The sequence below is a fragment of the Arabidopsis lyrata genome (genome assembly GCF_000004255.2).
Source record: "Arabidopsis lyrata subsp. lyrata unplaced genomic scaffold ARALYscaffold_6, whole genome shotgun sequence".
In the NCBI taxonomy this organism is placed as follows: Eukaryota; Viridiplantae; Streptophyta; class Magnoliopsida; order Brassicales; family Brassicaceae; genus Arabidopsis; species Arabidopsis lyrata.
In genome coordinates, this window is record NW_003302550.1 from 4,015,565 (window position 1) to 4,033,466 (window position 17,902).

General features: G+C 35.4%; 2 protein-coding genes across 3 annotated transcripts; both read right to left on the minus strand.

The window, feature by feature from the left end:
- Positions 1-1,527: 1,527 nt before the first annotated feature.
- On the minus strand, positions 1,528-7,918 carry LOC110227615 (MADS-box protein FLOWERING LOCUS C). Of its 2 annotated transcripts, XM_021022356.1 has the most exons (7): positions 7,577-7,912; positions 3,648-3,705; positions 3,412-3,473; positions 3,240-3,339; positions 3,120-3,161; positions 2,875-2,916; positions 1,528-1,835 (listed from the first exon to the last, which is right to left on the minus strand). In XM_021022356.1, exons 1-7 carry the CDS (start codon positions 7,759-7,761, stop codon positions 1,734-1,736), a joined length of 591 nt encoding a protein of 196 aa, XP_020878015.1. In that variant the 5' UTR covers positions 7,762-7,912; the 3' UTR covers positions 1,528-1,733. The 2 variants fall into 2 exon arrangements, with proteins under 2 accessions (XP_020878015.1, XP_020878014.1); XM_021022355.1 differs by having other exon boundaries at positions 3,240-3,473; positions 7,577-7,918.
- A 7,414-nt stretch (positions 7,919-15,332) lies between these two features.
- Positions 15,333-16,846, minus strand: LOC110227869 (protein UPSTREAM OF FLC-like). Its single transcript, XM_021023769.1, has 4 exons — positions 16,747-16,846; positions 16,540-16,686; positions 15,730-16,441; positions 15,333-15,664 (listed from the first exon to the last, which is right to left on the minus strand). Exons 1-4 carry the CDS (start codon positions 16,844-16,846, stop codon positions 15,544-15,546), a joined length of 1,080 nt encoding a protein of 359 aa, XP_020879428.1. The 3' UTR covers positions 15,333-15,543.
- Positions 16,847-17,902: the final 1,056 nt, after the last annotated feature.

A 17,902-nucleotide genomic window follows, 5' to 3' on the forward strand; every position in this document is an offset into this window, starting at 1 on the left:
CAATTGTAATAATCTGCTATTGTATCCATATTTTATTCGATATTTATTGTTCCATTCGATATTAGTATTTGCAATGTTCTTAGTTAATTGCATTAAGTTTATAGTAATTTTAAATCTATCAATTTTTCTTATTGTATAAAGATTTTTAAATGTGTTTTTTATAATTTCATTTGGCCGCGTAAGGCGCGGGTAACTAAGCTAGTAACCCTTAAAAATATTTCAGTGTTTCAAATAAAACAAGTATTTGGTTTTGCATGCGATTTTTTTTTTTGATAAATAATTACATTTCTAAATATAGACTTTTGGATTTTTTTTAACAAAATTATTTAAACGTAAACTAAAATTTGAAGTTTTAGACATTAATTTGATTTAATTTAATTTGATTTTATTTACTATGAGGATTAATTAAATTTGCGGAAATATAAAAACCACCACGATTGATTCTGCAAAAATATAGGATTGGTAAAAACTTGCAAAGTCTGAATATCATCATTATACTATTATGCTATTTACATGTATACAATGTGAACTAATGATAATAAGTACGTAAGTATAAATACGGACCGCGGATGTATTTGGTGGGTCTCGAATCCAAAGCGGCAAGTGTCGCAGTAACACAACGATCAGAGGTACAAATAATTTAGCCATCTCCATAAATGAAAGAACGATATTGTAGATTTTGGAGATTGTTATTAGTGAAGGGGTTTTCTGTATAATCTAAAAATCACTTAAAAATCCTCAAAATTTCATAGCCTAAGTCGTATAAGATGGAGCATTACGTTACAAACAGTTCACTTTAGGTTATAAAATAATGAAAATTTTGTATATTGGAACAATAATCTTTATCGAAAAAAAAAAATTGGAACAAAAAGAAAAAGTTTGTCAAATAGAGAGAGTGATGAAACTGCTGGTTAGCTTCGGTCTGACCAGAACGTGCTTATGTTTCCTCTTAACGTAAGAGTGCATTTGAACACTGACGATTCTCTAGATCTTATCTTGTAGCCTGGTTGTTTACATATAGATTATATTTAGTAAAAATCAGATTCGTTAAAGATGATTAATTAATGTTCACAGTGGCGTCTGATACTCTTGTTCTAAATAAAATACAGTTCTGAATCTCTTTGTATAATATATGTGAATTATATGTATAATATTTACTGCAATGTCTAAATACATACTATTTCTTATCATTTATTTTATAAATGTGGATTAAGGGATTTCTTCGTGGATGACGGAAGTGATGCTGGTCCGAAGAAAATATGGAAGAGGTCGGTCACGTAAACAACAATGAATCTATTGGGCCGAAGGTGACCGACATGGGCCCAAGAAACCCATTCCAACCATACGCTTTTAGGATAAAAACAAATTAATTACGACGAGAAAAAAAACGCACTGAGAGAGCCACGTTTTCTTTGCAAAATAGGCCGTAGGCTTCTTCACAGTGAAGCAAACACAAGTTTTAGAGAGAAGAGAAGAACACGTACACGCAAGATCTCGATGCAATTCTCTCACGAATAAGGTACAAAGTTTCATCAACCTTTTTGTCTTAAGACATATAATATTGACTTAAATCTCGTCTACTTTCATCACACACAAAGTCTCTTGGCCAAAGAGAGAGTATTAAGATATACAAACGCTCGCCCTTATCAGCGGAATAATTATATATATATATATATATATTTCCATAATTATATATGTTTTGGATTTTAATTTCAACCGCCGATTAAAGGTGGCTAAATAAGCAGCGGGAGAGTCACCGGAAGATTGTCGGATATTTGTCCAGCAGGTGAAATCTCCATCTCAGCTTCTGCTCCCACATGATGATTCTTCTTCATCTGTACGATAATCATAGGTCAAAATCACTATTCACTTTCTTCTTTTTGTCTTCTATCAACCATAAAAACACATAAGGTTATCTTTTTTTTTTTTTTTTTTTTGTCTGCCTTTTACGTTTAAGCTTTTAAGTTTGGAAGCATGTACCTAAGCTTTTACCAACCAGTTAATAATCTAACCTATAGCATGTAAAAAAGTAGCACTACTCCTAGACAGACACTTGGAGTTGAGCCAATTATTGGTACCAAACCTAAACCATAACAAAAAAAATAAACCCTAATCGGTTCATAGACTCTTTTTTCGTTAAAGGGTGATTAAATTAAAATAAAGACAACGTTTACACAACTTTCAAGGAAACCAATATTTAACCAAACTAGACTGAACCAGACCATATAACCTGAAAGAGAATCAAACTGAACCAAAACCTAAATAAACCTTTACACACAAAAAAAGAACCAAAACCTAGTTATGCGATGTCCAACAACCGAAAAATATATTTATATATTTAGTAAAATGATATAGCAATAATGTAATTTCTTACTCTTTATTAAAAAAAAAAAAGAATAACTTAAAAATTATAGTGTAATCATTAACTTATACAGTAACTTTTGTTGTTGTAACAATCCTGACTTCTCATCTGATATATATATATATATATTAGATAGCTTTATCAATAAAATTACTATCTTAAAATTATCTTAAAACTATTCACCTATCTTTCTAAAATCCGAATTAAATCGGAATCAAGATTTCCCCTAACTCAAACGGACCAGCCCGAATCGAATTTCTGTTCTTATTTAGTAATAATCTCACTCACCCTGATAAACCAAATCTACCAACAACCAAAATGCCCTAATCTTGATGAGAAGTATTTTCTAGAATACAAGACAGAAATGTGTTGAGTAGTGGCTGCCAAAAAAGAAGAAGAGAAAGTGCTAACTAGTGAATGCTTGAAGTGCAATGTCTATATGTAGTATTCATGGACAAGAAGTGCTTCCTAGTTATGCATATACTCTGTATAGGAAATGTAGCTTTCGTTACCTGGCTAGCCAAAACCTGGTTCTCTTCTTTCAGCAATTTCTCCTGTTTTAAAAAGACCAACACTTTCAGCAAATACTGATCAAGTTTCTAAACCTAACTTCTTCAGATTTTGGAATCCAAAACATATGCATTGGGAAGTAGTTGCAAAGATGTGTGCAAGCTCGTTAAGAAGACTTAGAGAAACAAATGACAACACACAAAACAATATATCTGATGTGCTATAAACTTGGAATCAAATATTTGACCTTTTCTTTGAGGTTCTCAACAAGCTTCAACATTAGTTCTGTCTGCAACAAATAAAAGCAGCACGGTTGTTTACGGCAAACAAAATTCAGAAAAGAGTAGACATTACAGAATCAACTTACCTTCTTGGCTCTAGTTACGGAGAGGGCAGTCTCAAAGTGTTCCTCCAATTGAACAAGAGTATCGACACTCACATTATTGACATTTGATCCCACAAGCTTGCTGCATATATTCATAGTTTGACAAAAAACCCTAATTCCTTTGTATTCAAATATAGTCTTAGTTAGTACTAACCTTTCCACAAGTTCAAGTAGCTCATGGTGTGAACCATAGTTCAGAGCTTTTGACTGAATATCCTGCCCATGAAAAAGGGACAGAAGAAGCGGTAAAAGACAAGGGCTACGAGAATTTTGATATGCATCTGGAGCCACCACCTCATTTTATATTTAGGATCACTCGGTAAACTAATAATAGTAAATTTACTCCTTATAAAACTCCATCTGGGAAAAGATTCAAAATGTTTGTATTACCAAGGCTTTAAGATCATCAGCATGTTGTTTCCCATATCGATCAAGGATCTTCACCAGGCTGGAGAGAAGACAAAAAAAATATATATATATGTTAGGATCAAAACTACTATAGCTAACCCTTGAAAAGACCACTGGAAATGAAACATGTATATGGCATCAGAAGAGACATTTTGAGACAACACCTTAATTTTTACACATGTATATTATATATAACACCACTAATATTCTTAACATTTTAAAAAAAAACAATAATCTTAGTATTCATGTTTAAGCACCGGCACATCTGAATTTGCACCCTTTTTTTTATATATTCGATCGGCTGATCCGGTCAGCCCCGGAGGAACGAACCGAAGTGCTACCATGTGGACTCGTCGCCAACACCTAGGTGTTGGACTACCACACTGTCTAACCCCGAGTTTAGAATGCTTTCTCACTAATACTTGGGGGTATCCAGTTAGTCTAATCCCGGATACCATGTGAATTGCTTGGGCCAAAACCAAAGCCTAGACTTCCCACACAAAAATGATTTTTGTTTCCAGGGTGGATCGAACCTGGGTTAATTTCTTCCAACTTTTCCCCAATTCTTCCTTACCAGGTGGATCGAACCTAGGTTTTTTTTCTGATATATGATCTTTTTATCTCTCAAGAAAAGAAAAGAACTTTAAAATTTACCAAGAATTGTTCGAGGTTTGATTATCCGATGCAATATGTGGGTTTACATGTATTTATTACTCCCTCTGTTTTTTAAAAGTTGTCGTTTTAACTGTATTTGGACAAATTAAGAAAAGGTATACAATGACTATATTAATCTCATAAAAATGATAAGTAATTATTTACAAATAATTTGTGTTCAATAAAATGAGGGTAATTTGGGTAGTTATTGGCATAAATTACATCATTACCTTAAAACGACAACTAATTTAAAAAAAAAAAAAACTCTAAAACGACAACTATTCAAAAACGGAGGGAATATATATTTTGGCAGATTGAAAATAACTTTTTCCTCAAAGAAAAGTAATACTAATATTTTAAGGCATGCAGATGTTATCCTGTGATCTATTAATTAATGTATATATAGCGCTGGCTTTCATTAACTTAAAGTCAAACTAGTTAAAATCATCCTTAATCATACATTAACTTAACTTAATGTATATAAGATCATCCTTAACGGCAAGCTCTTAACAAATTTATAGGTAGATCTTAGACATTAATTAATTTAATTTAATTCAGAAAATAAGCTTATAGTTAAGAGACGTCTCTTAGAGAAGAGTCAAAACTGAAACTAAGAGACAGCCACGTGTCCGTGTATGAGTGATTAATGGGTTAAATTAGGCCTACAGTAAATATATAAAGTAGAAAAAAATCGGAAACATTTTTTTCCCTCTCTCTCTTACGCGATTTCACCGAAAAACGAAACCGGATATGATTTCGTTGAAATTATATTTTTATATTAATATATTTTTTTCCTAAGAACCACAAGTTAAGAATCTACCAATAATGTTGATCAAAGAACCCTAATCATAATCGTCTACTGTCCAGATTGTTTCTATGCATTTATGTTTGTGTTTCTATGTTATAATTATTGATACAATATAAACATGTAAACGCAGCCGTAATCTTAAATGGAAACAAGCAATTGAGGCTTAAGAGAGTGTGTACACACACATCTATTTTTTGTTTGTTACAGAAATCATATACTTATGAAATTATACACATATACACCTGATGAGCCACAAAGTGATGACATTGAAGTAAGCATTGAAGTAAGCTGACGTCCACTACGTATGAGGAAGCCAAATTCCAAGTAAATGCATGGACTGAGTCTTACGGAATCATATTTCCTGTAAATAATTGAAAGACACTTCCCTAAAAATAGAAAACAGTGGAAGACTGCTTGCAATTCATTTGCAACTTGTATTATTCTAATTGCAACCTCTATCAGTGCTTCCATTTTGGTTTTGATCCATACTACAACTTTTAGCATCAAAACAACACATATCTTCTTTACAAATCGTGGTATCAATAGCATTATAAATCAACCTATTTACCCTCTATATTCTATCATATCCATTTCCTTATGAAATTTGATCGGGACTACGAAACAATGGTTTAGAAAAGAATTTAAAAAAGCCTCTTCATGAGTTCATTAGTAAGCTCGTGTCAAAACGGTGACATCAGCTATTTGTTTCAAAGTAATACCATATCAACATATACGAGAAAACTTTTCGAATTTTTCAATGAACCTTGAGGACAAGGTTCTTTCTAGCGATATCGCTAGTATTGATGAGCCATAACATGATCATGATGATGTGGCGGTAAGCAGATGACCATAAGTATATATGAGGAATCCAAACTCCAAATACATGGACCGAGTCTTAAACAAACTCATATTTCTATTTTATGTTTTTTTGCAAATAATCAAAAGACTCTCCTAAGAATATATAGGAAGCCGGTCTTCGTATTTGTATTTTCACTTTCAATTTATTCCTCGTTTGTAGAAACGGTGAGGTTCCAATTTCCTATATTTAAACCCCAAATTCAAGCAATAAAAGTAAAGAGTTTTCTGCCATTGAAGTTACACTAACTTATATTACTAGGAAACCTATCATACCTATATATAAATATATCTTCTATAGAAGGAAGCGACTAAGACAGATAAAACTAAACTACATAATGACCTTATACAAGACCCAACAAATTTGACAACACTTCCACTAATTCATTTTTTTTTTTTTTTGTTAATAGGTATCAGTTCCATTGTGAAGTCAAAACTAAGTATGCAAAAATGAGTTACTGAGTAACTATTTCCACGTTCTAAAAGGCTCCTTCTTTATCAAATCATAACTAAGACCAGGAGTTCTAGTCAGGTGTCTCGACTATTCCAAGGCTGGACCAAACTTTCAGTATATAAGGGGTGAACAAATCCTAAGTATGCATCAAGTGAGAATCGGCCAGCGATCTTGACCAACATGGCCAAACGACTACAACCACTTGGTTAATATATTGGAGGGTTGTAGTAATTAAACACTACACCAGCAATTTTGACAACTTATAGGATTATAATGATTCATTATAGATACGTTCCAAAGAGGTTCTTATTTCTTATATGAAGACAAGTTTTGAGGGATTTTCAATTTCCTAGAGGCACCAAAGAAACAAGGCTGTGTTATTGACAATTTCTATGACAAAAGACACAAGATACAAAGGTTGTGTGATTGTCGATTTTCACAACAAAAGTTACAAGGTAGTGGATTCAGATAATCACCAAGTAATAGGTCCACGACAAAGATAGGAATTCATAGAAGATCAACAAATAGTCTTATATAGTCAATAGCTGCAGAATGTGGTATATACATTATTCAGCATTAACCCCATATCAATCCTATAGATCTCCCGTAGGTGCATTGCATTGCATACAAATCCGAGAGATCCAATGAATTTTAATCACTCTGAAAAGAGAGACATTAATCATTAGTCAACTCTTCAAAAACTTAAGGAATCTCTAAAGCAAAGTAACAATCACAGATGGCTTGAAACTTCACTAAACAACATCGAGCACGCATCAGATCGTATCAAACAAATCGTGAAGGACATGCAAATTATTTCCAAAGAAAATAATAAAATCCATGCAGAAATTTTTTTATAAGAAATATAGAGAGAGAAATGAACAAAAGTTAGAAGCTTTATCTTCATCACGACATTGTTCTTCCTTAAATTAGGTTATCTCATGTATCTCTCATGGTCATAGAAAAAGACACTAACAAACACAGAACCAAGAAACAACAAGAGATTCGCCGGAAAAAAAAAAAACGGTTTATTAATTGTTTTTTTATTTTTGTCTTTTATTTTTATTTTTCAGAAAAGTAAAGAGCACAAAACTGAAGATTAAAGGGGAAATAAATCGAAATCCAGATAAGGAAGAGGCGTACTTATCGCCGGAGGAGAAGCTGTAGAGCTTGCCGGAAGCAGAGACGACGAGAAGAGCGACGGATGCGTCACAGAGAACAGAAAGCTGACGAGCTTTCTCGATGAGACCGTTGCGACGTTTGGAGAAGGTGACTTGTCGGCTACTTTTGTTCTCAATTCGCTTGATTTCTAGTTTTTTTCTCCCCATGGCTTCTGTCTCCGAGAGGGCTTTATTCCCTAATTTGATCCTCAGGTTGGGTTCGAAGTCGCCGGAGATACTAAGCGTTTTTCTCTTTCCTTTTTTTTTTCTATTTTTTTTCTATTTTTTTTATTTCTTTCTATTTTTTGTGCCTATCTACTTTTTCTTCGTTGGGCAAGTTTTTTTTTTTTTTGGGGTAAACGAGAGTGATGAAAAAAAAAATATGTGACTAAAAACGTTGCGTTTTGAAGACAAGGTAGCCACGTGTACCGCATGACGAGCGCATTTGCTGCTCTTGCGTTGCCTTCCCCTGCGGATTGAACTATTGTAGAAAGAGCTCTAAACCCCCACTCTCCATCATCTTTGAACTCTGTCGTCGACATATCAAAACCTTAAAACTGGTTCTCTTTATCGCTAGCTATTGTATAACACCTTTTCATAATTTGGTAAGACACGAGTTAAGACTTTTACATAAACAACCACACATAAGGAATTCAGTCATTTGTTCTTTGATCTTTATTCTAAATTTAACCCAAATCTTTGGCTACCATCTGATGTAGACCATTACATATCTGATGTTTTGAACTAAAGCTATTTTGCTCAACTCGCATACAATTTCATTGGACCAAACCAAACCTACAAAGACTTTCAATTGGATTGTATTTACCACAAAAGTGTACTAAAATCAAAGTTTCTATAGATCTTGTAAGCATAAGTTTGTTCCCTCGCATAATCAGGTTGTTTTTTTTTTATCATTGCCACATTATAGCTACATGTCTATACTGTTGGTGTACTCAGTAGTTTTTTTTTTTTTTTTTTTTTTTTCATGGTGTACTTAGTAGTTAGTATATAATATTCACAAGATTTGCATTCATTTGCTCGTTTCTTATTGCATATGCAAATTTTATTTCCTGCAAATCAGACCAATAGTTAAGATTGCGCATAAAACAAAGGTAAAGAACACTGGATATCACCACAGAAATTTACTGACCAAATGATTTTCATGGACTTCCAAACGATGGAAAAATGTTGGTTGAAAAACAAAGGGGAATGTTTACTACTGTATTAATTATGTGGCAGATAAAAATAGATATCTGTTATAAACCATATGGATGGACTCCATAACCGGTCCATGGCCCATTAGGGTTTTATCTTATTCTTTGTATCCTGCTATTATCCTTGTATATATATTCCTTATACTATTAATGAAAGACACAGTTCACAACACGTTATCAGCACGATAGTCTTTCACCCTAAAAATTAAAAATTCCGAAACCCTAAATCTCTCTCACAAAAACCAAAACCAAAACTCTAGCCGTCTCTGCAAACAAAATTCTAAACTCTATCGAGATAAGTTTTCTGTTCATATTTGTTTCTGCACGGATTATCTGTTATCAATCCTGTCTGTATTTCTGCACGAACTTTGCACAGATGATCTGTTATCTATTCTGTCTGTAGTTTTGCACGAATTTTGCACGGATTATATGTTATCAATTTTGTCTGTATTTCTGCACGAATTTTGCACAGATTATTTGTTGTCAATTCTGTCTGCAGATTTGCACAAATTTTGCACAGATTATTTATTATCAATCCTGTCTATATTTTTGTACGATTTATGCACGGATTATATGCTATTGATTCTGAACTGTTTTATGCAGTATATTACAGAAACCCTATTTTTTTTCATTTTACTAATGTAATAGCCATATTTCCATGAGCAAAATTTTGAGTTTCTCAGGAATCAGGATTATATATATTGAGATTTTGTAGGAAGTCCCAACCAGCTAAGAGACATAACTGTTTCCAATCTCCGTATCAGATCTCGGGTCTCTGTTATCTTCTCCAATTAAGATAAGTGCTATTTATTTATTATGCTTTATATACATGATCCAATTAAAGTTTGATAAGATAAAATTTGCATGAAAATTGGCACATGTGATTTGATTTATGATTGGAGAATTAATTGAGAAGTTAGTGAATGGAAAGATGTTTAATGCATGGCATGATAGATTGAATGTTTTAATATAAACTCTAGGTTAAACCGAAAGTAAACCGAAACCCTAAATCCTAGGTTAAACCGGTTTAATAAACCCTAAGTCACGGTTTAAGATCAAGTTTCCCATATAAGGAAAGTTTCCAGAAATAGAAAGTTTTCATAAATATAAAATCACCATAAATAGAAAGTTTCCATATAAGGAAAGTTTCCAGAAATAGAAAGTTTCGTAAAATAGCAAGTTTCCCAAAATAAAAGGTTCCCTAAAGTAGCAAGTTTCCCAAAATGGAAAGTAACCAAAATAGGAAACCCCTTCATAAGGAAATATTCCAAAACCCTAAAGTACACGTTTGTTTAGGATTTCTTTCTAGATGAGAAATAGAAAGTTTCCATAAATGGAAAGTTCCATATAAGGAAAGATTCCATAAATAGAAAGTTCCATACATAAAACCGAAACCCTAGAAAAAACCCTAGTACTATAAATCGCGGATGCTAAAACCCTAAAACTTAACCGCAAAATCATAATATCCTAATCTAGTATGATCCGATTGTTTGGTTATTTTTTGTTGCATACTAGATCAATCTTCTAGGGTTGATTTCATCCATATATATATAACATGATTGTGTAGAAAACACTTGCTGAAGACAAGCATGGTTCGGTCTTAAATACCGCATGACTTGGTCTAACCGATTACATGAGTTCTCATTTAACTCTATATTTTATAGATGTCAAAAATCAACTATTATGAATACACGGCACTCAATGCCTCTCGTGACAATTATTTACAATGGGCTTTGGACACTGAGATTATCCTAAAGGAAAAAGGGGCTTGGTGAATCTATTGTGGAAGAAAACAATGTCACCAAAAGAGAAAGATATAAGGCGATTACTAACATACGCCATCACCTCAATGAGAGTCTCAAAATCAGTACCTCACTATTAAGAATCCTCTGGACCTCAGGACGGTGCTATTACCCAAAAGCCCGATTCGATCGAAAGAATCTCAGATTCCAGGAATTCAAATCCATGAATGAGTATAACTCAGCACTATTTAAAATAGTGTCAATACTGAGATTCTGTGATGAGGAAGTTACTGAGAATGACTTGCTAGAGAAAGCATTCTCGACCTTTCACACAAACAATATATTGCCTCAGCAACAATATCGTGAAAAAGGTTTTTACCACATATGCAAGTCTAAACTCTTGTTTTTGGGGAGGACTCCTCTGTAGAGAGTGCTAAGGAGTGAGGCTTTGGAGAAACCGTGATGAGAACATTGATTCTGATATGCTACTTGCTGAGCAAAACAATGAGTTATAAATAGTGAAATGAGACCTCCTGGTCCTACCCCATTATCAGAAGCCCATTGGGCTGAAGAGCCTAAAGAGCCTAAAGAGACTAAAGAGTCTAACCACGTCCAAAGAGATAAGTATCATGGCCACAGTCATGGTAAATGGAATGAACGTGGTAGAAGTGGAAAATATAATTTATATGATCAAGGAAACCATTCATATGGTTAAGGCCACCGACCCGACTTTGGTCGTAATCGAGGTAGGCCACGGTATACCCAAACCACAACACTCAAATAAACTTGTTTGCTACTGATGAGTAATGGGGAAACCATTGGACTAAGACGTGCAGGATACCTAAGCATCTCGTTGATCTCTATCAAGAGAGTTTGAAAAGAATCAAGAAGCTCATTTAGTTCATCACGATGGTGAAGAAGATTTCGACCATGAGATAGATGATTATGAGAATTCAATAAACGAAATATCTAAAGACATGGTTCATTAGCTAAATTGCGGGTATAGCTAAATTTAGTAAAGGCTAAGGGCAGGCCCATGGCAGGCCCATATTCCCAAGGGCACGCATCCTCAGATGCTTCATATTCACCTAGCTCAAGGGGGCTTGTTGAGTTTCAAAGAAATGTGTTTGAATGGTTTTCACATTGAAACTAAGGGTGAAGGGAACAAAGGATTCCCATATATTACTAAGAGCACCCAAGACCATGAGAAGGTCTTAGAGACTATACTCGCGTCATAGATCTTTACTATGCCAAGGTCAATATGATAAAGGCTAATAAAGTAAACAAATAAGGGCTTACTGAGAAATTCACTAATGGCATGACCGGCTTGGCCAGCCCGGTTCGAATATGATGCGTAAATTAATTCAAAGTTCTAAAGGGCACACCCTTAAAGAAAACCGAGTTTTCCCTAAGCACCACACGTGCATAGCCTGTTCACAAGGGAAGCTTATCACTCGACCTTCACCAGTCAAAGTGTCTAAAGAGACCTTACATTTTCTAGAACGACTTCAAGGAGACATATGTGGTCCGATCCATCCACCTTGTGGAACATTTCGGTACTTCATGGTTTTAATCGATGCATCAACCCGCTGGTCGCATGTTTGCCTATTGTCTTCTAGGAACCAAGCGTTTGTTAGGTTATTGGCCCAAATCATCAGATTGCGAGCCTATTTTCCAGATTTTCCTCTTAAGACCATACGTTTAGATAATGCTGGTGAATTCACTTCCCAAGCATTTAATGACTATTGTATGGCCATGGGGGTAAGTGTGGAACATCCTGTGGCACATGTCCATACACATAACGGATTAGCTGAATCCCTCATTAAACGAATTCAACTAATTTCTCGACTATTACTCATGAGGTCGCAGCTTCTGATCTCAGCTTGGGGACATGCAGTTTTACACGCTGCTTAACTAATACGCATTCGGCCATCTAGTGAGCATAGATATTCACCATCCCAACTACTCACAGGTCAGGAGCCAGATATGTCCCATCTAAAGACATTTGGGTGTGTCACCTATTTACCCATAGCACCACCACAGAGAGCAAATAATGGGACCTCAAAAGGGGATGGGAATATACGTTAAAAATGATTCTCCCACCATCATTAAGTATCTCGAGCCAAAGGCCAGATACAAGGATTGTCATCTCAATGAATCGTTTTCCCAAGACTAGGTGGAGAGACTAACAAGCTGGTCAAAGAACTTACATGGAATCAAACATCCTTCACATGGCAAGATCCTCGGACTCCATCAGAGATCCAAAAGACTATATATCTGCAAAAGCTAGCTAAAACAGTTGCCAAGATTCCTATAATGACCCAAAGAGAGTAACAAAATCGTACATACCAGCTTGTAATGCACCAGTACATATTGATGTTCACAAGGAACATAATCAAGTTGCTACAGAGGCTACAACACGTAAGAAACGTGGTAGACCCAAAAGGTTCCAAAGATAAGAACCCTCGGAAATCAAAGAAAGGTGCAAGGGAAACCGAGAAGGTTCAAGAAACCATAGACATGGCCGGCTAATAGACATAACCCTAAGGTACCAATCAATGAGGTTTGGGACGCCAAACCTCAAGGTCCTGAAGGTGTAAAGAGATCTCTATAAACTATATCATGTCTAGAATACAATGGAACAAAAAAAAATGTCGACATAAATGATAATATATTTGCGCACAAGGTAGCAACTGAAATGAATGAGGATCAGGAGCCCACGTCTATACTAGAGTGCACTCAAAGACCTGATTGATTAAAATGGTACAAGACCATAAAACGTGGAGCTAAGAATCATTAAGAAGAAGAATGTGTTTGGTCCAATACAAAGGACACCATTCAATGTAAAGCCAGTGGGACAAATGAGTCTTTGTGATAGTGTGAAATAAACATAGTGAAAGCGTGATATATCAGACACGGCTTGTCGCACAAGGATTCACACAAAGACCAGAAATAGAGGAGATATACTCCCCTAAGGTGGATGCTAAGACATTTAAATTTTTGCTAAGTCTGGCTATATAAAAGAGAAAGATTTGCGGCTAATGGATGTAATGCCTGCATATTTATATAAGTCCACTGGATAATATATGAGATTACCAGAGGGTATTGAGCTCAAAGATAAGAAAGATTTTCGAGAACAGCACTGCATAAGGCTGGACAAATCCTTATATGGACTGAAACAAAGCGGACGTATGTGGTATAACCGGTTAAGCGAATATCTCATCAGAGAAGGCTATAAAAACGATCCGATCAGTCCATGTATTTTTATCAAGAAGTTTGCAAACAAAGGATTTGTAATCATAGCAGTGTATATGAATGATTTAAACCTCTGGATAATCGCCCAAACAGTTGAGTATATCTAAAGAAAGAATCTCAAATGAAAGACCTAGGCAATAATTAAGTTCTGTTTGGGATTACAACCTGAGTACGTGAATAATGGAATCCTTGTGCATCAAATGGCATACACTGAAAGAGTATTCAAGGAAATTTAATAAGGACCAGGCCCGCCCATTGACCAGGCCCAATGGTGGTGAGAAGCCTCAAATTGGATAGTGATCCATTCAGTCCGGAAATGCCATACCTCAGTGCCATAGGAGTTCTAATGAATTTGGCTAGACACACTAGACCAAACATTTGTTTTGCCGTGAGTCTCCTGTCTAAATTTAGTTCATGATCAACCCAAAGGCACTGGAAAGGTTTAAAGGAAGGTTTGATTAAGTTTTAAAGTCTATTCTTCCTGCGTTATTTACTTGGGTTTATTCTATACTGATCTAACCAAAGAAGGTCCAGTTTGCTTTGGTTTAGTTTGATTTACTAATGCAGGATATTCATAAGATCAGATTATGGTATGATCAATGAATAGGAACTATGTGTGGCTTGATCCTTTCCAAGGGTACGTAGGCAGCCTTCCTTAAGGCGCATCTACTACTACATCAAAGACCATCATATTTGAAGACAACGCATCTTGTATTGCTCAACTCAAGGATGGCTACACTAAGAGGGATCGAACGAAGCATATTCTGCCCAAGTTCTTCTTCACTCATGAATTACAGAAGGACGGTCAGGTCAAAGTTCAACAGATCCAGTCAAGTGAGAATTCAGCCGACTTATTCACCAAATCATTGCCGACTTCAACGTTCCGGAAGCTCATTCATCAGATCGGGATGCGCGGACTTAAGGATCTACAGTGATACTCAAATCAGGGGGAGTAATGCGTGTTGTACTCTTTTTCCTTCACCATGGTTTTGTCCCACTGAGTTTTCCTGGTAAGGTTTTAATGAGACAATATTCCCCAGCGCATTATAGAGATCCCGGTTTAGTATCGGGCACGGTTATGTCTTCCAAGGGGGAGTGTTATAAACCATATGGATGGACTCCATAACCGGCCAATAGCCCATTAGGGTTTTACCTTATTCTCTGTATCCTGCTATTATCCTTATATATATATTCCTTATACTATTAATGAAAGACACAGTTCACAACAATATCGTATTTTTAATAAAAACTTAATACGAAAAGTACTTCTTCGAATCGATGGGTGAATGGGCATATGATTTATATCCAATCATCCCATTACCTCCTTTCCCTATTCTGGATATGTCAAGCCCATTATCTTTTCTTCAAAGCAAAAAAAAAAAAAAAAAAAAATCTCTTTTTCAAGGCATCTCCATGTTTTGGAGTTTTAATTTATATATCAATGTTTAATTCTAATATTATAGTTTCAAGTTTTCAACTTTCAATCTTCGAAAACGACAAAGATATATTCCCATACAATTAGATTGAATTTACGGTTTTGCAACTCGAATAATACGGATTTTGCCATTTCCACTTCTCTTTAAACAACTGGTCAATTAAAGTGGAGGAAATATATTCCCCATAGTAAAACAACAACATGCAGTCGTTAAAATTCATTACCATTTATTTACTGCTTCTGTCTGTAGCAGTAAAAATACTAGTCCATAATCATTCGTTACTCTATAGTATTAGACTCTTTTTTATTTCTTGATTTGCTTCGATGATGACATTAAACACGTTCTCGGTATACATTTCACCTTCACGATCGATCTTTCTTCTTCCTTCTTGATCGTCTCCTTAGCCATCTCCATAATCTTTGATCTGTCCAAATATTTAGTCAGATCACAATTTTTGTAATTTGAGTTGACTCTGTGTGTACTACTAACCGTTCCTCGTTGAACGAGTTGGATCGTCTCAACGATGGTTCAGCCGTGACTCGTTCTTGACTCACCGACTCGACGATGCTTCCGCTGAAATACTCTTTCTCCTCCGCCTGAGGATTCCCGAACCTTGGATTCTCCGACATGAACCTTATCATCTCACGTTCGTCATCGACGACAGTCTTCTTCACAATGTTCTTGCATAAAACTCCTTTTCGAAGATTCTCTTCTTTTTGTCTCGGATTCATCACGCTCGGTGCGCAGTACTTGGTGGCGGCGATGTGCCCGCACGATATCATCTGGAGCCACATCGACCCACGACCCGATCCGGGTTCCACCGGATCTCCGTCCTCGACCCGCGTCGAAACGTCGAGTCGACAAGGCTTCACCACCGGGTTGGAACGAGTCAACTCGGACAAGTGAGAACGTACTTGCAAATCTTGTTCTTTCTTGACCAAGATCGGTTTTTGTTCGGTGGATTCGATTGTCTCCGTCGATAAGCCTCGAGAACAGCGAGATTTCGGCGTCGTGGAAGATGTATAACTCGTTTTCTCTTCGTAAAGTTCGTACTCTCCGTCTTCTTCGACGTAGAGCTCTGAGTCATCAAACGACGTCGTTCTGTTTTGAGGTTTGAGTTTTGACCTGAGAAGTCGACTTTTTGGAGTTTCTTCAATAGAACCAGACAATGGTCGGTTCACATGTACTTCTTGAAATTTGTCTGAAAAAAAATTTAGAAACAAGAAGATAAAAAAAAACTCCCTTGCAAAACCACAAATTTCAAATTTGTATGATTTTCGATTATCTTAACAACTTTACCGGTGATTTCAGATCCTTTCAAGACATACTCAGCACAGTCCGAAGGGTAAATCACATCGTTCTCTGCTAAGTCATTCCAAACGAATCCATTTCTATAGCTCCTGATGAATATATATCGATATAAAATGCATAAGTTTAGCCCGCGCCCTAAGATTACAGATTTTGCCTCAGTTTAAAAGCGTTGTTACGCATATTGTGATGGCATGCACTTCCCTCTCAGGACCGTAAGCCGGTTCATCACATCTTCATGATTGAAATAAACAGTTTCCCAAGGATACCGATGCTTCGTATTCTTTGCAAGATCCATCCGAGGCAAGTCTAAATATATAATGATTAATTAATAGTATATATGTGTAACAATATACTAATATACCTATCCATGTATTAAGCTGTTAATGGTTTCTACTCGAGCTAACTTCAATCTCCTAAATACGAAATGAACAGGTGATGGATTTCTTGCGAAGATTGGTGGAATGGAAACAAATGCAGCCAAGAATGTGAAAGGATAATATAATAAACGAATGACAATGTTCGAAATGCCAGTGGACATATTGGTGAATGTATAATGAATATGTACATGCCTAATTAATTTATCTTGGAACGTTGTAATTGGTAAAGGATAGGGCAATGTCTTAATATGCCCCCTTAGGTTAATCTTATTTTGTTTTCGTAAGAAAAAAAAAAGATGAACAAGAAAAGAGGTGACAAATTTGTTTCCAGCAGTCTAGTAAGTTGTAACTATCTTTGTAAAAGCAAATATGTTAATTAAGAAAGAAGTTTTATTTAACGTTGTCTCTGCGTTTTAATATAATAACGGGTTTTCGGTATCTACGTACTGACGTACATTCCGTCTTGTTTGAGAATTATATTAAAATATCGATCTAACAATAAAGAGATTTGTTCGTATGAAAATCTTTGTGAAAGTATATGTTATGCCAATGTTTGGTAGTTACTGAAATAGCTATAGTTTCTAGCTCCTTCTCTTTTATTTCCCATGTTCTTCAATCTATATATGTATATAATATTTATAATTTAAAAGTTTACATTACATTTGGAGACGGTGCATGACAGAGTAAAAACTATATTTAACTATTATTTGTAAATTGTATGTGACACATATTTAGTAAAATAGTTAAATATGTGGATATAATGCGACGAATTTGAAAGTGTTTGATACTTTGATGTATCTAGATTTGTCTCACTTTGTGTACTTGTCTACTGACACTTTGACACATAGCCTCATGGGGTCCAAGTGAAACTAAATTATCAATTCAAATCTGTCTGGGACGTACTTTTCACCAGTATATATAGACGAATCAACCTAACCAAGTTAAACCGCTTCAAAACCACGAATTTATTACTT

Excerpts from the sequence above, each read along its gene's own strand:
- LOC110227615 (XM_021022355.1), bottom strand. The coding sequence starts at position 7,761 with ATGGGGAGAAAAAAACTAGAAATCAAGCGAATTGAGAACAAAAGTAGC. Across the intron at positions 3,706-7,576 it reads AGCTTCTCCTCCGGCGATAA|CCTGGTGAAGATCCTTGATC; the intron begins GTACGCCTCTTC and ends TCTTCTCTCCAG. Across the intron at positions 1,836-2,874 it reads ACCAGGTTTTGGCTAGCCAG|ATGAAGAAGAATCATCATGT; the intron begins GTAACGAAAGCT and ends ATTATCGTACAG.
- LOC110227869 (XM_021023769.1), bottom strand. The coding sequence starts at position 16,846 with ATGGATCTTGCAAAGAATACGAAGCATCGGTATCCTTGGGAAACTGTT. Across the intron at positions 16,442-16,539 it reads GAAAGGATCTGAAATCACCG|ACAAATTTCAAGAAGTACAT; the intron begins GTAAAGTTGTTA and ends ATTTTTTTTCAG. Across the intron at positions 15,665-15,729 it reads AACTCGTTCAACGAGGAACG|ATCAAAGATTATGGAGATGG; the intron begins GTTAGTAGTACA and ends ATATTTGGACAG.